The sequence below is a fragment of the Suncus etruscus genome, chromosome 2 (assembly GCF_024139225.1).
Source record: "Suncus etruscus isolate mSunEtr1 chromosome 2, mSunEtr1.pri.cur, whole genome shotgun sequence".
NCBI lineage: Eukaryota > Metazoa > Chordata > Mammalia > Eulipotyphla > Soricidae > Suncus > Suncus etruscus.
This window is the reverse complement of record NC_064849.1, coordinates 4,014,422-4,040,831: the sequence shown is the minus strand read 5'-3', so window position 1 is coordinate 4,040,831 and position 26,410 is coordinate 4,014,422. Positions and strand designations below refer to the sequence as shown.

At 55.5% G+C, this 26,410-nt stretch overlaps 1 protein-coding gene across 1 annotated transcript in view; it reads right to left on the bottom strand.

The window, feature by feature from the left end:
- LOC126002050 (transmembrane protein 132C-like) overlaps positions 1-26,410 on the bottom strand; it is a 66,510-nt gene that overhangs the window by 12,676 nt on the left and 27,424 nt on the right. Inside the window, 4 exon segments of the mRNA XM_049769275.1 lie at positions 6,537-6,683; positions 16,750-17,240; positions 17,242-17,271; positions 17,273-17,625. Coding sequence (XP_049625232.1) covers positions 6,537-6,683; positions 16,750-17,240; positions 17,242-17,271; positions 17,273-17,625 — 1,021 coding nt within the window.

Sequence of the window (26,410 nt, the reverse complement as noted above, 5' to 3'; positions counted from 1 at the left end):
CTAGCCAAACCCACACGGGGACCCAGAATGAGGGTGTCTGAGGCCTTAGAGGGGGTCCAGGAACCCCTGTGCCCCATCTCAAATGCCAGGTCTGTGCCCCAGGGTGGAGCCCCGTTTTCCACCCCCCTCATACACAGCCCCGTGTGGCTCCATTCTGGTGCTCGGCAAATGCTTCCAGCTGGGGGAGAGATGAAAATGAGGCTTAGCTCAGCATGCCCCCCCCCTTGGGAAGAAAGAGCCAATCTCAACCCCGGAGAAGTGTCTTTGCTGAGCTGCACGACTGCAGCCCAGCATCCGCCTGGGCTATCAGCCTCTCCAGAAGGGCTGGACGTGCCTCCAAGGGCACGGTGAGGGCATTGGAGCATTTCCAGGAGAAGCCGCCCCCCCCCACTCCCACAGGGTCCCTGATAGCAACCCGCTCCCCAGAATATTCCAGAAGACAAGAGCTGGATGGGGTCCAGGTTCAGTACGGAATTTTCTGCCTACTGAGCTCGACTAACTACATAATGAAGAGGCTGAATTAACTATGCAAAAGTATAATTTACAGTTAATGTTTGTAATTGATGAGTCGAGGGGCTCTGGCGCAGCAGGAACCTGGGATAGAAAAGACTAGAAGGAGGGGCCGGAGGGGTAGCACAGCGGGGAGGGCATTTGCCTTGCATGCTGCTGACCCGGGTTCAATTCCCAGCATCCCATGTGGTCCCCTGTGCCAGCCAGAAGTGATTTCTAACTGCAGAGCCAGGAGTAACCCCCGAGAGCTGCCAGATGTGGCTCCCCCCCCAAACAAGGAAAAAATAGAAAAGACTAGAAGGAATAAGAGAAGTTTCAGTTTCAGACAGTTTCTGCTCTACTGTTCATTAACTGATCCACCTGTCAGTCCATCCACCCACCAGCCAGTCATTCACCCATCTATATCTATCCATCCATCCACCCTTCCATTCTACCATGACCATCTACCACTCACCCACCCACCCATCCATTCCAAGAAAGCGTGCCTAGGGGCTCAGGCTCACCCAGGAGGCATGGCCCACAAGGACCCAGAGACCACAAGTGCCAATTGAACCCTGATGTGTTCTAGCCTGGTCCCATGCAGGCACCAGCCATGGCAAGTGATACCAAGTTCCATGTGCTGAGGGGTGATGTGATGAGAGGGTGCCACCCAGAGGCAGCCACATTCAACATTGGGGACACCTGCAATGCCTGGAGGGGGAAAGATGAGAGAGAGAGAGAGAGAGAGAGAGAGAGAGAGAGAGAGAGAGAGAGAGAGAGAGAGAGGAGAGCGCCATTCTGTTGCAGAAAAACTTGCAGGCCCCAAGCAAAGGGGCTTAGAGAGGTGCTAGGGTGGGGGCAGGCACCCACCTTGTCCACACCCAACAGCCCTCAGGGGACCCTATGGGATGATGGTGATGGGGATCGAACTGGGTCAGCCTAGCTGTGTGCAAGGCAAAAGCCCTCCCCACAGTGCTATGGCTTCAGGCCCTGGAGCACTTTCTGATTAGCCACATTCTCTGTCCCCGGTGCTGCCACCGGCACTGCTAACAGCACCGAACCGCTAAAGGCAGCGCCTCTGAGGAAGAGGGGAGGGCAAAGCAGAAGTGGAGAAACATTCCCCCAAGTCCTCACTAAATATTTAAATAAAGGCGACCACGGGGAAGGGTTTGTTTGCTTATGTAATGATGGAAAAATACCAGCCCCCAAATCCCCTTTCTCCCTGTAGCTAATAATCCTTTTAACCGGAGCCGAGCCGGATTTTAGCAAAGGAGGTCACAGGCTGCTAAATATATCCTCATGGCGTGCGATTCGTGTTTACATAAACACAGTAGTCAACACAAACGTGCTGTAAGTTACATGCAAACATACATTCTCTATAGCGCCTTGTTAGCTGTGTATCTGGATGCTATAATTATTTAATATTTTTGGGATCCAGAGTGATCCTTTTAGGTGAGATGCATGAGGGAAGAAGAAGCCTGAATATTAAGTTCCTTCTCCTTCCCATTCACTCCCTGGAGAATTTCCTCCCCCCGGACAGCTGCAAGGAAACCCCTTTATTTCATATTTATTTTCCAGGTGAAATCTGGGGAGCATAAAACCGACACCTTATTGCTTTGAAGGCACAGCTCAGGCGCTCAGGAAGCCCAGACTGGCTCATGATATTTCCCAGATGAGGTCTGCAGTTTCTCTGAGTTTCTCCCACAGATGCTCCATGGGACATGGGATGTCGCAGATAGGAGAAGTGTAAAAACCTACAACGTGGAGGGCCAGAGAGATAACACAGTGGTAGGGCCTTTGCCTTGACAAGCAGCTGATCCAGGATGGACGGTGGTTCGAATCCCGTGCATCCCACATAGTCCCCTGAACAGCCAGGAGCGATTTCTGAGTTGCAGAGCACTCAGAACACCGCTGGGTATTACCCCCATAAAACAGAACAAAACAAAACACCCCACAAAGTGTTTCCTTGTGCCTGCAGCCCCATGGAGATGAGGGTGTCTCGAACACTTCCCAACCCATGAGAAAATGCCCTATTCTTCCAGGGCATCGTCATCACACACACAACTGTGTCTGCACACACATAGGCAGGTGCTCCTAAGTTGCGTGTGCATGTCCCAGCACCACGTGTGTGTATACCGTCCCCCTTATGAACCGTGTGGCCCTCCCCTGCTCTTGGGCGCATCCAAAAGGCCACGAACCTCATGGCTGTGGGACCCCTTCGTCTGACTGTTGCCTGCAGCCTGATGCCCGAGGGCTCAGTGTGGATGTGGGGCTGGGGCATGAGCTCACTCACAGTCCGGCCTCTGCCATTGTGCCAGCCCTGGGTGGGCGTCTGTCTCTCACTTTCTTCCGGGATGTGAGGGTCTCTCTCTGTGGGCGACAGACAGCCTGGGCTGGCAGCCCCAATTTCCCCAGACAATGAGGAATCACTCCAGAGCCCAGAACAATGGGGGCCCATGTGATCATTTCCACAGATGTTTCCTGGCTCTGGACTTAACAAATTACCAGGGAGTTTGTCTGTCTCTGTCCTGAAGCTGCTGTCCAAAGAGAGCCAGTATGCTGCTCCTACCTCCTTTTGCCCTCTTGTGTGATGCCCACATGAGACCCCTTCTCTGGCAAGGCAGTGCCAACCTTGGCTGAGAGCCCATGGAAGGAGCAGAAATCATGACAGACCTGATTTTCGCCATGAGGGGAGGGAGGACAGAGACTCTGAGGCCAAGCTGGCCCCCCCCCCCCCCGGCCCCTGTGGCAGACCTGTCACCTGCCTGCCACATCTCACTCCAGGCACACTGCCCGACCACAGGCTTTGGGCACGGTCACACCCTCCTCCCCTGAGCACAGCCACCTCCTCAGAGCACCCCCCCCACCCAGGAGCTGGTTTCAGGTGCCAATGACCTGACCCAGGTTCCGAGGGGCCGTGGAGGCAGAAATTTCCCCTTGCCCTTCAGGGAGAGATGGTCATCTGGGCTACAGCAACGCCACCCACCAAGGTCCTGCTTCTCACACCCCAGTGCCTTCATGTAAACAGGAAAAGAGGGGGTTGGAGCAATAGCATAGTGGTAGGCATTTGCCTTGCACAGGGCTGACCTAGGACAGAGTTCGATCTCAGATGTCCCATATGGTCCCCAGAGTCAGGAGCCATATCTGAGTGCACGGCCAGGAGTAACCCCTGAGTGTCACCCTGGGTGTGGCCCCAAAACCATAAACCAAAAAAACAAAACCAAAAACAAAAACCAGGAAAAGAAATAGTATTTTCAGGGCTGAGAAATGTCAAAAGAGCCCGTGGGAAATCCTCCCCCATAAGAGGCTGCCAAGAAGGAGCGCATGACAAGGAGGATTCCGCATCCAAAGGGGCTTCTGTGCAGGACGAGGTCACAGCCGAGGGCCCCCCTCCCCACCAGGCCCCTGTGACCATCACCGAACCTTAGCTGGGCTCACACACTGCATGTCCCGTCCCACTGGGCTGGAGCCTTGGGACAAGGTCGCTCTGCTGTGGATCTCGGCATATTGCACACCGCTCTCAGCTTCCCGGCCACAGAGCTGCGAGGCCTTAGGGGGGACACTCTGTCCCCCAAGTCTCGGAGCTCCCTCGCAGGGCGGGAGATTGAGGTCTGATGGATGCCGCCTCGTGGCTGCTGTTTAGCTGGCCTAGTTTACAGGCGGCCGCGAGGAAGCCACACTTGAGACGAACAAGGAAGGAATAATAGAGCCACTTAAGAAGAATTAATGCGGTGTGGGGAAAGGAAGCAGCCGGCTGATTCGGTTACCGGGAAAGGTGCGGGGAGAAGCCAGCAGGAGGGGCCGCCGCGGGGCCACGCGAGGAGCCCGAGCCCGGCCTGGCTGCCTAATCTGGAGTTATGAGAATCTCATCCCCTGAGACCCCCCAATCTCTCGCTCAATCTTGCTGCCTTTACTCCTGAAAAAAAAATAAAAGGCGAAAGGATTTTGCTGCTGAAGCTTTGCTGGGTGAGGGGGCTCACGGGAAGGTTTCTGGTCTGAGAGCAAAGGGGTGTGAGACACCCCTCTCCCCAAGTTCTGGTCCTGGCTCTGGCCTGCTGTGCTGTGTCCTTTACATCAGTGAAACTACCTGAGGCCACTGCAAACACCCCAAGGCGTTAAGAGCTAAGATGGGCTGGAGCCAGAGAGATAACACAGCATTAGGGTGTTTTGCTTTGCACGCAGCCGACCCAGGATGGATGGTGGGTCAAATTCTGGCATGGTCCCCCGAGCCTGTCAGAAGCAATTTCTCAGCGCAGAATCAGGAGTAACCCCTGAGCACCACCAGGAGTGACCCCTTCCAAAAAAAAGAGCTAAGATGGGGACAAGGAGGCAAGATGGGCCCCCGAGTGCCTCTCCCAGACTTCAGGGCATATTTGCTGTCCCCCAGAAGTTTGTCTCATGAAGCTGCTTGTCCTCACTCCCCAGGGCATATGCTGTGTGCTCGAGGTGACAAGGACGCCCGTGGAGACACGGCCATCCCATGACTGTGCATATGTCAGCCAGGGTGACCCCAGGAGTTTCAGATCAAATAGGCCAGGGGCCGCCTGCTCTATCCTGATGTGTGCCTGGTGACACAGATTCAGGGGGACGTACACTGCCAGGGCTCTGCTCATCAATAATGGCCTTGTTCCTTGTCAGCGCCTGTGACTCCAACACCTCGCCAGTTTACCACAGGGGACTGAGCAGGCAGATCTGTGCAGCTGTGATACCCCAGCTGGTGTCCGGGGGACATGGAGCTACAGGCTGGTGCTGGATCCAGCATCAGGGGGAGGCTTTCACACCCCCTCCCTGAAAGGCAGAGCGAGGAAGCGGCTATTTCTGCAAGTGGGGAGATGCAGCCAGGCCCCCTCAACAGAGAACAGGCACCAGGGTAAGCTGAGATGGGGGTGACGAGAGGAAGGACGAGGGGGGCTGGGAGGTGCCTCTCCAAGGCTGACTGCTCAGAGGACAGTTCTTGGGAGGATTTGGGGCCAGGGAGAGAGAGAGCACAGCCTTGCACGTGGCTAACCCAGGTTTGTTCGCCAACATCCCGCAGGGTCCCCCGAGACTGCCAGGAGTGATCCCTGAGTACAAAGCCAGGAGCAACACTTGAGCATTGCCGAGTGTGGCCCAAAAGCCAAAAATCTAGGCCAAATCAAACCAAATCAAACCAAAACATAAATGAAATGAAGGAAGGGAGGAAGGAGGGAAGAGAAAAGAAGAAAGAATAAAGAAAGGGAGGATAGAAGAAAGGAAAGAAGGAAGGAAAAAAGGGAGAAAGGAAGGAAGGAAAGAGAGAAAGGAAGGAAGGAAAGAAAAAAGAGAAAGAAAGAAAGAAAGAAGAAAGAAGGAAAGAAAGAAAGAAAGAAAGAAAGAAAGAAAGAAAGAAAGAAAGAAAGAAAGAAAGAAAGAAAGAAAGAAAGAAAGAAAGAAAGAAAGAAAGAAAGAAAGAAAGAAAGAAAGAAAGAAAGAAGAAAGAAAGAAAGAAAGAAAATTGGCTGTCTAAGAAGAAGAAGCTTCCAAGAAAAGTGGACTAAGTTGGAGCAGGAGAAAGTCATGAAAATGTACAGCACGAAAGAACCTTCAGTGTCTGTGCTGGAACACACAGATAGGACACATGGACAGACACACGGACAAACACATGAATGGATACACAGATGGACACTTGGATGAACACTAGGACAGACACTTGGATGGACACACAGATGGACACATGGACAGACTCATGGACGGACACAGGCCCTCACAGAGCATCATGGAGCTGTTTCAGGCTTTTTGCTTCTGTGCCTGTTGGACAAACACCCTAACTGCCAACAGGCGCCAGACCTAGCCATACCAGTGCGTGTGTCTCCCACGGCACCCCAAGTCTGCTTTCCTAAGGCATCAGAAATGCATGGCCGGGTGCTCTCCTGCTGCCCACAGGCCCTCCTGCCTGGCACTGCTGCTTTCTGCCCGTGCCTGTGGGCATGATAGGGGAAGACACTGGCTCCCATGTACATGAGGCCTGGTTGAGGCCCACCCACTGCCCTGCCTGAGTGACCTATCTCTGCGCGCCCCGGCTCACTCACCTGTTTGGGTCCCCAGGCGCCAGGCGTTGGCACACCACGGAGATGCTGCTGTGTGTGCCGCTGTCCCCCAACTCCTGCCTGATGTCCCACTGCTGGGGCTCGCTAGCCCGTGTGCCCAGGATTGTCACCCCCTTCTTCACCTTCACTCTGTGGAGGCAGAGGGTGGGTTAGTGGCTGCCCAGTCACGGTGCCCAGTGCCAGCTCTGCCCCCGTGCCCTCAATAACATCTGTGCTTTCCCACCTTCTCCAGTTGACCACACCCAAGGGGAGCACCCGAGGAGGATGAGGGTGACATATGGCTCACACCGTCATCTCATCGGGGTTCATGATGCCTCTGACGCATGTGCTGTGGGGCCAGAGCCTGGAGACGGCTGGTCCCATGCCCTGAACTCAGACCTCGAGGTGCCCTGTCTCTTACACACTCTTGCGGGGTGCAAAGTTCTGTGAAATGAAGTCAAAGGCAACCACTTGTGTCCCTCCCAGATGCAGACAACCTCCACGTGCCCCAAATCTGCTGCCATCCTCTGCCCTGTGCCAGCTTTTCCAGCACCAGGCTATGTGCACTTTGAAGATGGCTCCAGTTTTCCAGCAAGCTCTGTCCCACTGAGCTTGGGGCCCCTCCTGTCCAGCTCTTTGGGACACGTCCTGTGTCTTTTGGTGTGTCCCGGCTGTCAGGACAGGAGCTGACAGCTTCTGCCTCTCTTCCTGCAGAAGACATCAGGAAGCCCTTGGGTGGTGAAGCAGGCATCACTCTGGGGTGCAGACACTTTCTCCCCTGTCCTGGGGTCCTCATGTATGCTCTGGTCGCCAGGTGGTGCGGAGGCCCAGGGTTCAAGGGATGCTGGGCCGCCCCCGCATGATTCAGGAGGAGACAGAAACATCTCCCCTCCCCTGGGCAGTGCGAGTTCTGACCTGGGCCCCAAACCCTGCTACAGTCCCGGGGTCCTCTGCTGCATCACGTACCGGCACACCCATACCCGTATCCTGTGTCCCAGTGGGGGTGACCGGATAGGCGGGCATGTAGTGCCTGCCGAGGGACGGTGGGAGAATTTTCGTGGGGCCTTTGTTGTTGGGCCGTACGTGGCTCACGGGTTACTCCTGACTTTGTGCTCAAGGTCACTCCTGGAGGCCATGTGATGCTGGGGATCAAACCTGGGTTGTTTGTGCGCAAAGGAAGCACCTTCCCCGCAGCACCGTGTCTCTGGCCTCAGCTGGAATCCTCATGTCCACAATCCCCAGTCTACGGGTGAGCTCACCACACACACACACACACATCACACCAACAGCGTACATGCTACTACACACATGAACACAGCGCGACACACGTACACACTACCACACACATGTCACTACACACACGTACACACCACTGCAATACAGTTAGACAACACACACCACTGCACACAAACACACACGTTGCAATCAGTGTCCATGAGCCACCACACAATATCACATGTATGTACATACATGTACGCACGGGCTCACATGCTACTTGTACCTTCCCGAGAGAGGACTCTGGACTGAAGCCGTTGTACGTGGAAAGTTTCAAGGACTTTTTCTCACAGCCTTTCCCTATCACCTTGCAGTGTTAGCAGGAGCCAGAGTGAGGGTCCTGTGGGGAGGGCATTCACCATGTACGCCCCTGATACGGGTTCAATCCCTGGCACTGCATGTTTCCCTGCGTCCCTCCAGGAGTGATTCCTGAGTGCGGAGCCAGGAGAAACCCCTGAGGGTCACATCCCCGGGTGTGGGCCCTAAATCAACCAAGCCTCAACACCCCCCCCCCTCAAAAAAACGTTGCAGCAGAAAAAAAACAGACCAGGAGGTGGGAGTGAGTCTCAGCAGTGAGGCAGGAAGGGGCTGACTGTGGGTGACAGCGACCTTCACCCTGAAAACTAGGACCCTGTTGCTGCTGGGAGGGTATGGGAGGGCTCAGGGTCACGGTGGACACGACCCAGTCCAATGCTGACAACTTGGAACCCTTGTCCCTGGCTCTCCGTTCTGACCCCACTGCCACCACCGCATTCCCTCATTCCTGCCCAAACACTCCCAGTGTCCACCAAGCCGGAAATGGCCGGCGAAGCTTCTGAGCTTCAGTGCCCGCTTGCTGGTGCCATACAAGAGGTCTCACCAGGGGAAAAGGCTGGAGCAGAAGCAGCTCCTGGAGGGTCCTGCCTTCCCTGATGCCTTGCACGGGGCAGCCCCGGGGCCCTGCTCATGGCTGCCTCGGTCTCGGGGCCTCAGCCCAGCACAGCTCACAGACCCAGAACCCCCCAGCATCAGCTCCAGAAAATCTCTGGGTCAGACGGGGCAGGTGGGGACTTCTCAGGGGTCAGGGGTCAGGGCCCTCGAGGCCCTGTGGTGGTCCAGACAAGGCCGCCCTGGGCTGTTGGGCTGTGTGTAGCCCCCACGGCCCCCACCGGACCCCCAGTTCAGTCTCTATCTCCTGGACCATGTCATTCTGCTCCGCCGGGTCTGGAGACACGGGAAGGATGGGGACAAGTGGGGAGAGCAGGTTGCCAAGGAAACTGCATCCTGCCAGACTTGGGGGTGTCCTGCCGCTGGGGACCCAGTGCCCGTGCCTCATTGCTAGAAGACACGTCGCCTCTGGGCTTGGGGATGGGGGAGCTATTTCCCTTCTTTCTGCGGCTCCCGAATCACTCTTCTCAGGCTGCAGAAATGCGTGCTTGCCCAAGTCAGGCTGTCTCAGCGTCACATGTGGGAATATGAAAGGGGCGTGTCCTAGGCTGGGCCTCTCGGCTGCAGACCCGGGGTAGGGGCAGCTCCCCTCCTGCAGCTGGGGCCCCTCACACCAGCCCCTCCTACCCTCCCAGACTCAGCCTGAGCCCAATTCTCCCTCTTGTTGCTTTGAAACTGTGCTTTCCGGGGCTGGAGTGACAGCACAGTGGGGAGGGTGTCTGTCCGCACACGGGCTGACCCAGCTTCCATCCGTGGCATCCTGCTGAGGTTCAGAGATAGGGCTGGAGTTAGCGGCCAAGTGCAGGCCAGGTGCCTACTGGGCTTTGGGTGCCAAGAGGGTCCCAGTGTAGAGAAACGAGCATTGGGGGAAGAGCACAGAGCACCTGAGAATGAGCACTGTTTCCTGTGGGATCCAGCTAGCAGTGCAGGGAGGGAGTGAGCAGAATTTCAGCCCTTCGTCCCCTAGCTGAGCCCACTTGTCAGGCTGTTCCTACTACACTCCGGAACACAGTGGCCATGGGGGCCTGGAATCAAAGGCCGGGTTACCCACAGGGCTGAAGGTGGTTTCGAGCAGCCTGAGGGCCCAGGACTCCCCAAAAATCTCCACATTTTACACCTTGGGAAGCAGGCCCAGACCCATCTCTCCTCCCCGCCGCCCCCAGTGCTGAGCCTCCATCCCTGCACAGACCTGCCCTGACCCCCCATTGTACAAACAGATCTGCCCTGACCCTCCTTACGGTCCCCACTGACCTACCCTGACCCCCCCACTGTCCCCCACAGCTCTGTCCAGAGCCGGCCCCTGCAGCGCTTGGGCGAGGCGTGAGGGGGCACGGGGCTGGCATGCCAATCACTTCCTTCCCCTTCTAATTAACAGCTGCCAGGAGCAAACTTTCGGCAGAGAGACTCGACGAGAAGATAAATGATTTTTTAATTTGGGTCGCGGGCAAGGTCGCGCGGCACCGTGTGATGGTTCCCGCTCCCTCTGCCGGCGTCGTCATTAGCTGCTGGGAGAACGCACGGATCGGTGGGGACTGGGGAGTGTCAGGCTCGAGTCACTCATTTCCCTCTCATGGCATGCCGAGCCCCCCCCCCCACCACCAATGTCTGCTTCTGCTCTGGAGGGTCTGCCTCTAGGGGCTGCAAGGCAATGCCCGGTTCAGCTTCAAATGCCTGTGGCATCCTGAGGGCAGAGGGCACAGAGGATGAGGAACAAAGTTGGACTTCTGGAGGAGGGAGAGACTGTGCAGGGCGGATTGCCCCCCCCTCATGCTGTTTGGGGTGGCCAGCAGCCCCTTCTCTGCTGCTGGGAGGCCTTTGTGGGTGTCTAGGCTCTGGGAACTGGGCTGGGGCTGGGCACAACATCCCAGGGCAGCAAGGGGCAACTCGGGGCCAGGTAGGGCTGACAGGCTCTGGTGTGGGCATCTGCAAGGCCCCCAGAGAAGCCCCAAAGGAGCAGGAGCAGGGTGGGACATAGAACCAGACCAACTGTGCACAGTTGGTAGGTGAAGGACTTGTGCCGTCCAGGCAGTCACACCTCCGTCCCCTAGATCTGCTCGCATCACCTCCACCCACTTTCTCCCCGTCCTTTGTAAACTCTTCCCTGAGTCCTCTAGGAGCCCTGAGCACAGAGCCAGGAGCCATCCCCGAACACTGTGGGGCGTGGACCCCAAACCAACACGCAACATCAACTAAATAACCTGATCCGAGGCAGTATAGTCGGATGGACGAGGCAGGCTGTGCTCTCTCAGCAGGGCGCTCACTGGAGCGGAGCACTGCCAGTCTCACTAACGAGGACTCGATCAGTCTGTGGTTCTGTGCTAAAGGTACCACCCCTACCACTGCGAGACACTCCCAGGTAAACTCAGCCCTGCCTACTTCCATGGCCACTGTGGCGGTCTGCGGGCCATCTTGGGGGATGAACCTCCCCCTGGCCTCTCCTCCCACCCGGTGACCTGCCTCTCCTGTAGCTGCTTCTCCCTGCATTGGGACTTTTTGTTTATTTGTTTGGCTTTTGTTTTTGAGCTACACCTGGTGATGCTCAGGGGTTACTCCTGGCTTGGGAGACCATATGGGATGCCAGGGGATCGAACCGTGGTCCATCCTAGGCTAGTGCTCGTAAGACAGTAGTGCTTGCAAGGCAGACGCCCTACCATGTGTGCCATTGTTCCGGCCCAATCCACAGAAGTGAGGAGGCTGGAGCCCCATGTGGTCACTGTCCTCTCTGGGCTTCACAGGGTGGCTACAAGAGATCCCCTCTTCCTCCTCTTTAAATCAAACACACCAACCATCACCTCACCCTTGTCTTTTTTTTTTTTTCCGGAGGGGTCACATCCGGCAGCTTTCAGGGGTTACTCCTGGCTCTGCACTCAGAACTCACTCCTGGCAGGCTTGGGGGACCATATGGGATGCCGGGATTCAAACCGGGGTCCATCCTGTGTTGGCCTCATGTAAGGCAAACGCCTTACCGCTGTGCTATTGCTCTGGCCTCTCTCACCCTTGTCTCTAAATGCTTCCAACAGACCCAGGGGTGGAAAAATCTAAATTCCCCCCAACTTTGCATCAGGTTCTGTCCCTTCTCCCAGGGAGGGAGGCTCCGGCCTGCCAGGACACCCTCATTTTCTCCTGCAGATTCTGGGCTGGCCCAAATTTTGCCTGAAGCATCACCCTGTGTTTTTTTCCCAGGCTGATTCCCAGATCCCAAACCCAGGTCAGCTCAGCCTCTGTTCTGTTCCAGGGCGCCTCCACCCCCTGCTCAGAACACCCCTAAGGTTATTTCTTTGCCGCAGCGTGCGGCCTGCTCCGGTGTAATTTCACCAGGCAATGAAATTCTGTTACTATTAAAGGTGGAGGAGAGAAATCGAGGTTCCCGAGATGCTCCTGCTGTGACATTGTTCCCGGGCTGGGGATACCAGGCATGTCCAAACCTGGAAGCCGGAAACCTGACCAGGATGGGAGGCTGGGGTGGGGTGGGAGAGGCGTTGGTCTCCCACCTCCCAAGTCCCCTTCCGGCTCTTTTTTTTAACCTTTGTCAGTTAGAAGGAGCCCCTGAGAACACAAGGCTGGTTTCCCGTCGTTTCAGTCTTTGATCTTCATGCCCCTTGATGCCCCTTTTTTTCCCCGCCTGCCTCTCATAATATCGAGTGTCTTTGGGGCCCATTTGGGTCTGTCCTGCTGACTCTGGTGTCCCTCACTTAGATGAAAAGACACTTAGTAGGGCTTCCCAAAGATTTGCCAACTAATGGATGGGGGCGGGCAAGAAAGTGGGAGATGGATGATGCTTCAAAGCCTCCCCCCATCCCCTATCAAGAATAAATTTGTTTGATTATAAAGACTCGCCTGGGAATTTCTTTTTCATAAATCAATAGTGTTTGCACAGGCCCAGAGCGAAACGCTCACCCCTTCATATTTTAGCCTGTGTTGCGATACGGAGCTGATGGGGTATTTATTTCCTGCCAAGAAACAATGGGTCGGATGACAAATGGCACTGGGAAGCTGTGGCACAGGCGAGGAAGGAGGGTCGTCGATTAATCAAACGTCTCCTGCGCTGGCATTTTGGCCCGACCGAGATTCCGAGAGGGTCAATTTGCCAGCAATCAGGAAGCCGGGTCAGGGGACCCCAAGGCTCTGTGTCTTCTTTTCCACCGACCGGGACCATCAGAAAAAAATTCGTGAACTCAGGTTATTGTGATGCTGAAGTCCAGGGTTAGGGAAAGAGGTTTCACATAAAACTTTCCTTTTGGGGGCCGGAGAATTTGCCCAATGGTAGGGTGGTTTGTCTTGCATGCAGCCGACCCAGGTTCGATCCCTGGCATCCCATATGGTTCCCTGAGTCTGCCCGGAGTGATTTCTGAGCAAAGAACCAGGAGGAACCCCTGAGCGCCGCTGGGTATGAACCAAACACCAAAAACCAAACCAAACCAAACCAAACCAAACCAAAACAAACTTTTCCTTTTGGGGGCCAGAGTGACAGCACAGCTGGAAAGGCATTTGCCCTTGCACATGGCTGGCCTAGGTTCAATCCCGGCATCCCATAGGGTCCTCTGAGCCTGCCAGGAGTGATTTCTGAGCTCAGAGCCAGGAGGAACCCCTGAGTGCTTCCAGCTGTAGCCCCCAAACAAAACAAAACAAAACAAAACAAAATGAAGAAGTGACCCACCACTGCATGAACCAGAGCTGGAGTCTGGGGAGAGAGCAGAAACGGGGTCCTCAGGGCTTGGCCAGCACTGCCCATGTGGCTTGTTTCCTGGCCAATATGGTGCCCTCCGGTCATTCCCTGCAGAGGCCACTTGGGCTGAAGTGGTAGGTCCTGCCCAGGGCCCAGGCCCAGCACATCTGCTCTGCCTCGTCTTGGGATCAGCGAGGACAGTGAACACTGGGGCCATCTCCCCCAAACTTCCCTGGACACTGCCATTGTGGAGATCCTGGAACTGGGGGGCACTATCACCAATACAGTCTGTCCCTGTCCCCTCGGTGAACAAGATGGCAGGGAAGACTCCAAGTCTGGCATCCACCGTGCTGATGCCCCACAAAGACACCAGCTAGGGGAGAGAATTTCTGACAGTTTCCATTCACAGGCACGGGTGAGAGGAGGACTACCCTGGCAACTGGGCTGGGACTGCTTCTTGGGGACAGAGCCAGGAGGGAACAGGAGAGGGGTCAGGGCTGGGGGTGGTGGTGGCAGAGGAGGACAGGACAGGGGGCAGTGTGCATGTAGATACCGCTTTGGGACAGTCCTGGCAGTGTGTCTGCCCCTAGGGAGTGGGCCCGGCTGGCTGAGAAACTGTAGCTCCCAGCACAGAGACTTGGCGTCCTGCTGGTTACTGGCTGCCTCTTGGGCTGGAGGGTCTGATGTGAGTCAGGAGCTCTGTGAACCCCAAAACTGGGGCTCCTCAACCAGATTATCTGGCCACTGAGAGGTGGGCAGGGATGGTATTTGCTTGGCTGGAGGAGAAAGTGCCAACTGGTGCACATCATCAGGCTCGAGATGGCCACTTGTCCCCTTCTCCATCCACTTGACTTGGGTTGTGCCCTCAGCTCCGGCAGGAGACTGCCGTCCGCCCTGTGGTGACCTGAGTGTCCAGAGCGAGCATCCAGCTAAAGTCTGTGGGTACCCCAGACGGTGATGGTCCCCAGGACTCAATCTCAAAGAGGCTGGTCTTCCGTGGTCCATCTGTGGGGCTGAGACAAGGAGAAGGGCTGAGGGACTCTTATGTCAGGGTAGCCAGAGTCCAGCAGGCACCCAGACTTGGGGTCTCGCCAGTTGAAAGAAAGACCAGGCTGGACATATGTAAGACTTGGACATTTCTAGGGACCCGGGTGCCCCAGGATCCAGCCCCTCAGCTACAGTGCTCCACCGACGTGGGACCATTCTGTGCTGCTTTTGCTCATGCACGCCACAGAAGAGGCGCCGCCTGCAAGAAACAAGCTGCTCTTGTCCTGAGCGAGTGATGGAACGAGGATCCTGAGTCAGTCCCAGAACCAATTTGCGGGGCCTGAGGGGTGGGGGGCGTCTGTGTGAGGCCATTGAGTCTGGCATCTGCCACACTTTTCTCCGTCCTTGGAAGGCACCAGGACGGGAGAGACATTTCTCTGTGCTTGAACCTGTCAGGAACGTCTGGGCCACGTCCACTTGGGGCTGCTCACCCTCCAACTTCTGGGGCTGTCCTGTAGTTGGTAGGGGGCACTGTGGAGGGTCTGGAGTCAGGCTCGCGATGCTCAGGGCTTCTTCCTGGCTCTGTGCTTAGGGATCACATGTGGCATTGCTCTGGGGGCCTTCATGGGCAGGGGCATCAGGGAACAACTTTGAAGCCTCGGAAAGAACTTCCTGAGCCAGAACCTTTTTCGAAGGATGCCTCCCAGTGCTCACTCCTTTATTATTCCCAGGACAAAGTGGCATGGCCTCTGTGGGGAATGACAGGAGGGCACTGCAGTGGCTATGAATCAAGCTGTGTGGGCAGCACTGGCCAGGCCCCAAGGACCCTGCTGCCCAGGCCAGGCTCATGCACAGCTTAGCTGCTTTATGTTTTGTTTTGAGGCCACAGCTGGTAGAGCTCAGAGGTTCCTCCTGGCTCTGAGCTTAGGGATTGCTCCTGGCAGGCTTGGGGGACCCTATGGCATGCCAGGGATCGTACCTGGGTAAACTGCATGCAAGGCAAATGCTCCCCCCCCACCCCTGTGCTGTCACTCCAGTCCCCTTGGCTGTTTTTTTCAATCCTTATTTCATTTAAGGGATCCATGCTAGTGACAGACACAGAAGCCAGACAGGACAGGAGTGACCTGGCCCTCACGGGCTCTTCTGATCCACCCCGAAAAGCAACAACCTCTCGGGAGTTTGTCCTTCTGTATTTGTGCCCTGCAGGTGAGTTCCAGGCACTGTCCTCTCTGGAGCCTGGGGTTCAGGAAGAGCCTTGCTTGGTACTTCTCTCTGGGATGTGCCACCTGCTCTGCAAGTGCCTATCTGGGATGGGTGTCTGTGGGGACCATGATTTTGCCCACCTGCACCCTGTGTGTCTGAGACCCGCAGCGAAGTAACAGGACATCTGTGGCGGCACTATGGCCTGTCTCCCCCGATTCCTCCCAGCTTCCAGAGTCTATTTTGGGCTCATGCTTACACCCATGTCCTGCATGGCTCGTCTCTGCATGAGAAAGCCTGGCTGAGCCTGAGGATGGCACTGTTCCTCTCTGGCCCCCACCTCGAGTGCTCAGAGTCACTCTGCGGGACTGGCTTGGTCCCGAACACACTCGTCACCTCCTGCCCATCTGGCTATAAATTGAACCCTTCTCCCAACTTCCTTTTTCCTTAACCTCTTCTTTTGAGGGACTGGAGCAAAAGCACAGCAGTTGGACGTTTGACTTGCTCATTGCTAATCCAGGTTCGATTCCTGGCATCCCATATGGTCCCCCAAGTTTGCTAGGAGTGATTTCTGAGTGCAGAGCCAAGAGAAACCCCTGAGTGCTGCTGGAGTATGGCCCCCAGTATGGGTCAGAAGAGAATGAACAAATGGCGGAGGCTGCATATGGCAGAGAAAGGCCATGAGCCAAAGACAGACTAACTCCAATGAAACATTAACTCACTGGCTTGGTGTGTTATTTTTCCTCCAATACCCTAGGTGTTTTTTTTTTTTAAACATTTATTTTTATTTTATTTATTTATTGGTTGATTGGTTTTTGGGCCACACCTGGTGGCATTCAGGTTACTCCTGGCTCTGCACTCAGAAATCACTCCTGACAGGCTCTGGAGACCATATGGGATGCTGGGAATTGAACCGAGTCCCTCCTGGGTCGTCTGCGTGCAAAACAAATGCCCTAGCGCTGTGCTATCTCTCCGGCCAACGATACCCTGCTTCATAAATCCATCTGCCTGAGGAGTTAGAAACATGGTGCCTGGGGGAGCCTCACCCAACACGTGGATGTATTTCTATTTTTATTTTACATCTGGCTATCTGGCTGTCTGACTCAGAGCGGCCAGAGCTGAACAACCTCCCCCCACCCCCCCAGTGCCCATAGCCCCTACCTTAGGACGAAGAGGTCCACAGTGGCATTGCTGGAGATGGTGATGGAGGCGGTGACCACATCTCCCCGACGGGCAGGCCTGGCCGGCAGCCAGATGGCCACGTTCTCGTCCAGGTCCAGCTCTCTGAACCTGATGCTCTCGAGGCCCAGGGAGAGCTGGATGGTGCCAAGTCTCTGCAGATGGGTCGTGGCTCCGTCCAGCTGCCCCACGTTGACCTCCTCACCCTGGCAGCCTCTTTGTGGCTCACTGGCCTGAAGGCTGTAGTAGAGCTCCACTGAGCTGCCCTCAGGTGGTGTGGCCAGCACTGGCTTCTTCCTGCCCGCAGGTGCCGTCGGGGGACTGAACCAGGCGTCCGGCAGCTCCAGCTGGGCCACGCACAGCCCCAGCTTGCCTGCCAACTGGCAGCTGGCCTGGACTGCCCGGGTCTCTTGGAAGGCAAAGACTTGCAGGCAGGGCAGCTCGGTGCCGGGGGTCCGGCTTCGGGCCCAGTCCCCGGCCCAGTGCGTGGAACAGCACCTGCACCGCGAGGCCGGCTCCGGTAGATGTGAGTCTGCAGGACGTGAGCCCGGAGCTGCCAGCCCAGAGATGGCGAAGCCCAGGGGCCCGGGAAGCTCGAGGGGGCCAGGAGGTCCAGGGGCACCGTCTGCTCCACTGAGAAGGGCCCGTAGCTGGCGCTGAGCACGGGAGGCCGCCGGGCGCGGAAGGGGAAGAAGGACTGGACCCGGGCCTGCAGGCTGGCATTGCGTGGGGCGTCAGTGCGGCTCTCCCGGAGGAAGAAGGACGTCTCCGCTCGGAGCACACGGAAGGTGACAGGCAGGTAGGGGGGCGGCGAGGAGAAGCTCTGCAGACCGGTCACAGTCCCGCCGGCCTCCGTCACTATGATGGGAGAGAGACAGAGTGAGACAGAGAGACAGAGGTAGAAGGAGATGAAGACAGAGACAGAGGGGGACAGAGATAGAGGCAGACAGAGACAGACAGAAACAGAGAATCAGAAACAGAGACAGAGAGACAGAGGGAGAAAGAGAGAGACAGAGAGAAACAGAAAGACAGACACAGAGAGAAAACACAGGGAGACAAAGAGAGACATAGAGACAGAGAGAAAGAGACACAAGAAGACAGAGACAGAGAAAGAGAAAGACAGAGATAAAAGACACAGAGAGAGACACAGAGAGACAGAGACAGAGGGAGAGACAAAGACAGAGACAGAGACGGGGAGATGGAGAGAGACAGGGACAGAGAGAAATACAGAGACACACACCAGAGGGGAGAGAGAGACAGAGAGACAGAGAGAGAGATAGAGAGAGAGACAGACTGCAATTACTTGGGGTCCCTTCCAAGCTGGGTGACGCTGAAACAATTGCAAAAGGGGGTCGGACGCTGTGACCTAGTCCTAATCTGGGACAACCCCACCAAGGTGGGTCTGCACGTCTAGGGTACATGGCGGTAAGTCCCCCCCCCCCGCCCGCCCCAACCGTTGGATGTGCCTGAACCCCACTGCCTGCTTGTGGGATCAAGGTGGCACTTTCTTCATCATTTGCTGGAGCTTAAAATAGATTCCGTGTCTGTTGCAGCTTAAACAGAGACTCGTGCTGCTGTGATGGGAGATTGGCCCAGGAATAAACCCACGTTCACAGAGAAATTTGGCGTCAAGGAAGCGTGTGTCGGGCTGAGACAGGACAAGGGGGCAGGCAACAAGATCTGGGAAGATCTTTCTGGGAAGGAAACAAGATCAAGCTCCAGGCCTTACACTGCAGGCGAGAGACTGACCAGGGAGCACGAGGAAGACGATGAAAGATTTAACTTAAGGATGATGATCGAGGGGATCTCCCTCCCTTCCAGGGTGACTTATGATCCAGACACAATTTATTTTCTTTTCATTTGTTTTTGGGCCACACCCATAGGCTCAGGAGTTACTCCTGGCTTTGTAAACAGGAATCATTTCTAGTTGTGCTTGGGGACCCTATCGGATGCCGGGGATCTAACCCAGGTTGGCCGTATGCTAGACAAATGTCTCCTTCCTATTCTCTATCTCTGTGGACCCTTAGACATAATTTTTTAAAAGCATTCTCGGGTCAGGAACGATAGCTCAGCAGTAGGACATTTGCCTTGCACGCGGCTTGACCTAGGATAGACTGCAGTTCAATCCCCAGAGTCCACATGGTCCCCCAAGCCAGGAGTGATTTCTGAGCACTAGAGCCAGGAGTAACCCCCGAGCATCACAGGGTATGATCCCAAACCCAAAAATTAAAATAATAAAAAAAGAAAAAAAAAAAAAGCATTCTCCTGGCGTAAAATCCAACTGTATCTGGAAGATCCTAGCACTCCGGTAATGCACCTGGATGGCTCCCCCCGGCCCCCCAGGACTTCTCAGACTTGGGGAATTAGAGTCACTGAGGAGGCCGGAACTCTGGGTTCTGTTCCAAAACATGGGAGTTCTGGATCCCACTAGGCTGCACGTATGTCTGAATGGACTCAGAACTGGGGGACCTCAGGCGGGCAACGGCATTGCTGGCTTCCTCCCTTCCCTCCATCTGTCTGTCCATCTCAGAGACAGGCAGCACAGGCCGTCCTGCTTGGAGGCAATGCCCCATCTACCCCCAATCCCATCACATTGCCCCAACTTTGGGCCTTCTCTGGGAGCACAAGGGGCCCAGAGGCAACTCCACAGAACCAGGACGTCCCTCCCTCCTGCCTTTGCTCTCCTCAGCGACCCAGACCTCTGTCAGCATTGGGCACGATTTCCTCTGCCTCCCCATCTGTGCAAACCCCAGCATATGGGCACCACACTGGAAGATCCCCAACTCCGTCCAGCAGGGACACTGGCCTGGACATCAAAGGCCGCCTTTGGTGCTGCGGCCAGGATGGACCAGGCTGGATCCCGGCTGCAGCCGTGAGGCTTTTTCCTAGGAAGAAAAACCCATAGGCCAGGTTTCTGAGGCTCCCGAAATAAGACACAGTCCCACCTCTCTCTCGAGGGCTGGCGGGCACTTTGCTTTTTTTTTTTAGGCTGCACAGAGCAGGCTTGTGGGCTCCTCGAAGGTCCTGCCGGGCCTCGGTGCCAGGCCCTGGAGTGATGCCCCTTCATCTGCGGCTTCAGGAACAACAGGCCCAGTTCTGGAGCAGCTTGGATATTTAGCACAGCCCAGTGGATTAATTGCCTCATCTGATGCTTTTATTTAGATGCATTCATCCCTCTCCAGCACAGCTCTCCACCTTGGAGGGTGCAGATTTCCAACGCGCCTGGGTAGAAGAGGGGCCCAAGGACGCCGGGCAGAACAGAGCCAGGAAACCAAGGCCACGTGTGTGGGGGCAGCCACGGCAAGTTGCTGCCAACAACGCGCGTTTTCCCGGCGCCCATCGCTCTGCCTGCACATAAGCTTGCCTTTGCTCCCACATTTTTTTTTAAATTTGGGGACTCTTTATTTTTTAAAAAAGGAGATGTTCAGCAGGTGCTGTTTCCCTTCTCGGAATGGACACTGGAGTGGCCGGCTTATGCGGGCTCCTAGCAGAATGCAGCCACTGGAAAAAAGACACAAGTGGTTCTTTTGGGCTTCACCTGGAGCAGAAGTACCCGGCGCAAGTCCCTCCTGCAGGGCTAGCCTTTTTTTTTTTTAATTCCAGTTCAGGAGAAATTGCATACATGGGCCTGGCAGAAAGGGACATTGTCCAAAAGGGGAAGCAGGGGATGGTATAGTGGCAAGTTAGAGAGGGTTAACCATAAACAGGTCACGGGTTGGTTAACACGACAGTTATGGGCTATTGGGGTTGTCTTTACCTTCTTGAGATTTTAGTTTCCATAGATGGAAGGACAGATGAATGGAAAGATGGATGGACAAATGGATGAATGGATGGATGGGTGGATTAAAAGAAGGATAGATGGAAGGATGGATGGTGGATGAATAAATGAATGGATGGACAGAGATATGTATGGATGGATGAACAGTGAGTAGATGGATGGATGGTAGATGGATGGGTGGGTGAATAGACAGATGGATGATGAAAGGATGGATGGAGGGGTGGACAAATGGATGGGTGAATGGATGGATGAGTGGAAGGTTAGATGGACAGAAGGATGAGTGGGTGGAAGGATGGATGGTGGACGTACAGATGGATGTACAGATAGGTGTATAGATGGATAAACAGAGAGGTGATTGGATGGATGGATGGGTGGAAGGTGGATGATGAATGGACAGATAGATGTAGGTATGGATGAACAGATGATTGGATGGATGAGTGGATGGGTGAACAGATGGATGGATGATGGATGAATGAAAGGTTAGATGGACAGATGGATGGATGGAAGGATGGATGGTGGATGGACAGATGGATGGAAGGATGAATGGTGGATGGACAGATGGATGAAAGGGTGAATGGTGAATGGCAGATGGATGGATGGATAAATGAACAGGTGAGTGGATGGATGGTGATCGGGATGGGTGAGTAAAATGGGTGGTTGGATGGATGGATAGACGGACGATGAAAGGATGGATGATTGGGTGGGTGGACTGAAAGAAGAATGGGTGATTGGGGTGAGCGTTGGGATTGTTGGGTGAATGTGGGTGAATGAATGTGCAGTGGACGGAGGGATGTTTGGAAAGACAGACAAGCAGGACAGAGGACTAGCTGGCTGGGTGCTGGCTGGTGGGGTGGAAGGACAGAGGAATGGATAGATATGTGTGCATATAGCTGGACAGGTTGGTAAGTGAGTGGTCGGTGACTGGAACACACAATCTTCCTGATTGTTCCTCTTTGCCCGTGAAGAAGTCTCTGAAACTCTGTCCCCTGCATCTACAGTAGTCTTAGGTTGGGGCAGACAAAATGTGAAGCAAGTGGACCATGTGCCTTCCTGACCCAGCCCCTTGAGGCAACTTCTGTCCCCCTAGACACACCTGTGTCACTTCAGAGACAAACCAAGCCAGGAGGCCATGGGAGGAGGAGGTGCGTGTGTCAGAGACTCTGACCCCAAGGCCGAGCGCACCCCCCCATGCCTGCTCAAGCTCCATGTCTGCTGGTCGCTGTGCATTCGGCCATTGAGAGCAGCAGCTGCAGCAGGGTCCTGAAAGAGAAGCTCGGGGATGCTTTTGGGGGTGCCAAGAGCAGGCTGGGCCACATTTGAGACCCTCAGACCAGACCCCAGATTTGGGTACGTAGAGTGAATAGGGCTCTTATATCCCCTCTTCTTTGGGCTGGACCCCAAGAGAAGGCTCCAGAAACAACAGTGGGACCACAGTCCCCGCCTCACACATCTGGAGGTGCCCGAGTCCAGTCTGAAACCCAAGGCAAGGCGGAAGCAAGAATCAGCAGGGAGAGAGCCCCTGGACCCAGCCAGGCTGAAGCTGGGGTGTTGGGGCTCTTCCAGCGAAAGAGAGCCAAGCATGGGGGACGCCGTCCGGCCAAGAGAGAGGTGACTTGCAGGGAATTTTCCAGCACAGGATAGGGAAGAGGGGGATATGAATGCAGCTTCCTAAAGGGTCGGCAAAAGAGGAAAAGGAGCAGCTGAGGGGGGTCAGAGCCACAAAATACTTGGCTTGAGTTTGAGTCTCTGTGCCGAGCCCCCAGAGCCTACGGAGGACTCCGGCTGCGTCTATTGAGAGAGAGAAAGAGAGCGAGAGTGAGCGAGCGCCTGTTTATCGCAGATGGCGGTGCTATTACCACGGGACTCGTGATCCTGAGAGTCTCAATTATCTCCATTCATGGGCCTCAAAGGAGCCGCGTTCCTGCGCAGCTCGATGGGCCCCCAGGAAAGGCTCACGTTTCCCGTGCCCCCCCCTCCAACTCTCTCCCCCTAATTACAGACCCACGGGGAGCTGGAAGACCTTCTCTGGGCTGGGCTCCGCAGAGCGGTTCTGGCCCATGGCCCAGCCCGCGAGGTTCCATTCTGTCTGTGGTGCCAAGACCAGGAGGGTGAGACACTCTCACTGTCCTGGTGGAAAGAGCTTCAGAGATGCACAGAGAAGGGGGGGACAGGTTTGAGGATGCTGGGGGGGACCCTTGTCCCACGTGTTGGTCCCCCATCCCCTTAAGACACTCCCAGGTAATACTGGGTCCCAGGGAAAGTTCCAGGACAGCAACATCCGTGACATTTCAAGGGACCCAAGCTCTCTGCAGGCTCATGGTTAAGCCTCCGTGTCGCCTTTCCCATGGGGATACGGGTACAGTGTGCAGGGAAGTACCCCGAGGTGTCCCACCAGGACTTGCACTTGGTACTCAGCAGAAGGTGTTCCTGCTCGGGACTCCACATATGTATGTCCCCTCATTCTTTGGGCTAGATGGATCCCCAGGAGAAGGTTCCAGAACAACAGTGGAACTCTAGAACCCCACCTCACACATGGCCCATCTGGAGGTGTCCGAGTCCAGCCTGAAACTCAAGGCAAGGCAGAAGCAAAAATAGCAGGAAAAGAGGAAGAGAGCCCCTGGATGCAGCCATGGCCTGAAGCTGGAGTGTCGGGGCTCTTCCACTGAAGGAGAGTAGCATCCAGGCATGAGGCCCCAGAGTCCCACTCAACCCTTGAAGATAAGACCATGGCCCCTAACTCAGTCCGAAGGAGAAAATTCACCCAGTGGGGGATCTCAGCACCTCATAACCCCTGACGCTCAATCCAGAGCTGGGGTCAGTCACAGGAGCTCAGAGAAGCCACTGAGGCCCAAGAGAGGAGATGGTGAATTGCTGGGGTGATCAGTCTGGCAGATTTGGGGTGCCCCCAGACCCCCACGGTCCCAACTGTGGCCCTCGGGTCCTGATTCCCTCAGAACTTGAAGCCCTTCCTGCTGCTGGGCCCAGTGGGCTCAGGATGGCCATGCCCTTCGTCCTGGCTCCAGAAAGAGGTCCGGATGCCGGGGGTCCTCGAGGGGCTGCGGGTGCCTTGCAGACAAGGGCCAAGGCTGCACAGAACAGAGGGCATAATGTCCTGAGCTGAGGCTGCACAGTGAGTGTGGGGGTGTTCTGAGGACAGGCAGACTCACATCCTGGCCCGGCAGTCAGGAGACTAGAACTTTCCATCCTGGTGGGAGTCTGGCTGCCTCAACAAGCCATGGCCACACCCTCCTCCCCTGCAGTGCTCTTGCTGCATTTCACAGCCACCTGCATTATGGGGTTGGTGGTGGAGTAGGGCAGAGCCAGGCACAGCTGGGCACAGCTGCAGTGAGCACAGTCCTGGGAGGGACAAAGGCAGGGCTGTCCTGTCCTCTCCTCTGTCCTTCCTAGGGGCTGTCTGCATCCTGGCCCCACTGCCCAGCTGTGAGTGGTGCATGCCCCCCTGCCCGCGAGGCCCAGGTTCCATCTCTGAGGTGAACGTAACACCAGTTCAGCCCACAAGGTGCTGTTTTTGAAGATGAAAAAATAAAACAAAGAATTAATATGCAGAATTGCTCAGAACTACTATCATCTACTCTTGTCTGGTTATCTCAGGCAGCCAGAGGCAACATAGGAAAAACATAGGATGTAGGACGAGGAGAAAGGCCACAAGGGAAGGGTGCCCAAGTCACATTTCTGCATGTGGAAGAACTTGTAGGGAATGTCCTTTATCTAAACACAAATGCTTGAGCAGGTAAAGAGCATTGGTTTGTACAACACCTGACCGAAAGCATTTTTTGTTTGTTTTTGTTTTTCCCCATTACGTTTTTGAGCAATGTTCTCCCAGAACTCATTCAGAGATTCAAAAAAAGCAAAATCACTGTGACATTGCCCAGTTTTCACTGTCACCATTTTGAATACGTGGTCTCAGGCTCATGTTGCAGGAAGGCTGCTGCCCATCCAGCCCTTGCATCAGAATCCCCAGAAAGTGGAGCACGAAGCAGATGTGTCTATACTAGCTCAATCGGCACCAGCTTTTATTTGCCTTCCCAGAAGACTCTGTGGGCTTCAGCTGGCCACTTTGCTGATGTGGCTCGTAAGGATAGCCACACAATTACTCTGGGCAGGTGATTATTTTTAGCTGGGCACAGGGTCGACTCCGGCAGAGTTTAGTGCCTGGTGAGGGGCTAACAGTCCGGCTGCGGTGTAGACAAATGCACTCAGTCTCACCAATGATGCTGGTTCATGAAGATCATCAGCTAACAACAGTGGCTGCAGGCACGCTATTTCAGGGGGGCAGCTTTGCCTGCAGTTACTCGTGTTGGGAGGACCCGGATGGGCAGTGGGACCACGTGGCACAGAGTGTCTGCACACTGGCTTAGGCCGTCCTGTGACAGGCGTGGGGGCCTTGTGACTGCAGATCTGTCACTAGCAGCATCGCCCCGATGGGGGTGCCCTGTGTCAGAGCAGCTGACAGGGGGTGGAGCCTCTGCCAGTCCACGGTGTCCCCCATGGGCGGCTCCTCCAGCACCCAGGAAACAGCAAAGGGAGCAGACACCCCAGACCCACCTCGCATATTACTCCATGCTCTTCTGGTCTCCATTACACCAGGAATGGATGCAACTGCCCATGTACAGAGACCATGAGAACAGAGACTCTGGAACAGAGATCATGAGAACAGAGACCACGAGAGAGCAGAGACCTTGAGAGAGCAGAGACCCCGAGAGAAAGAGACCACAAGAGAGCAGAGACCACGGGACAACAGAGAACTCGAGAGAGCAGAGACCATGAGAGAGCAGAGACCTTGAGAGAGCAGAGACCTCGAGAGAGCAGAGACTATGAGAGAATAGACACCACAAGAGAACAGAGACCTCTAGAGAGCAGAGACCTCAAGAGAGCAGAGATCCCGAGAGAACAGAAACCACAAGAGAGTAGAGACCATGGGACAACAGAGACCTCTAGAGAGCAGAGACCACAAGAGAGCAGAGACCACGAGAGACCAGAGACCGTGGGAGAGCAGAGATCATGGGAGAGCAGAGACCCTGAGTGAACATAGACCACAAGAGAGTAGAGACCAGGGGACAACAGAGACCATGGGATAGCAGAGACCATGAGAGAGCACAGACCATGAGAGAGCAGAGACTGCGAGAGAGCAGGAATCTCAAGAGAGCAGAGACTGTGAGAGAACAGAGATCACAAGAGAGCAGAGACCTTAAGAGAACAGAGACCTCAAGAGAACAGAGGCCAGAGAACACAGAGCACAGAGCTGGAGGGAAACTTTCGCTCTCTGGCTATTTCCAGTCAGACTTGGCTGCAGCCAGGAGTGGCTACAAGGGGCTGTGGGTCAGGAGGGAGTTTGGGGCTCCCAGGACTGAGCCCCCAAACACATCCAAGTCTGAGCCCATCCTCAGGCCAGCAAGAAACCCATCCTAGAGCATGTGGCACGAGGCCTCCTGCAATGTCTCTGTCCCTGCGTCCTCAGGCAAGGCCACAAGCTCCCCGATTGATTCCTGAAGGTCAGCTGCTCACGAGGCCGCAGAGACATGAGCCTGCTCATGCCTCACTCCACATTCGTGCCTTCTTGGGGGACAGAAGCTTGTCTCCCCAAGCAGAAGTGAGCTGGAACCCCTGTAGCCCTGTGATGTGGGAACAGGGGCCCCTGTGTGGCCCCGCACCCAATGGCCAGGCTGCACGGAGCCTCTGAGGAGGGCCCACCCTGACACGGGCCCAGAGTGTGCGGCTGCAAGCCAAGGGCTTGGGCCCAGCACCATGCCCCAGCGTCAGGCAGAAGCCAGCTGTGCCCACACCAGGATTCCTGCTTCGGGGGTCCTGGGTGCTGAGATCCCAGCCGCTGGCACGGAGAAACTG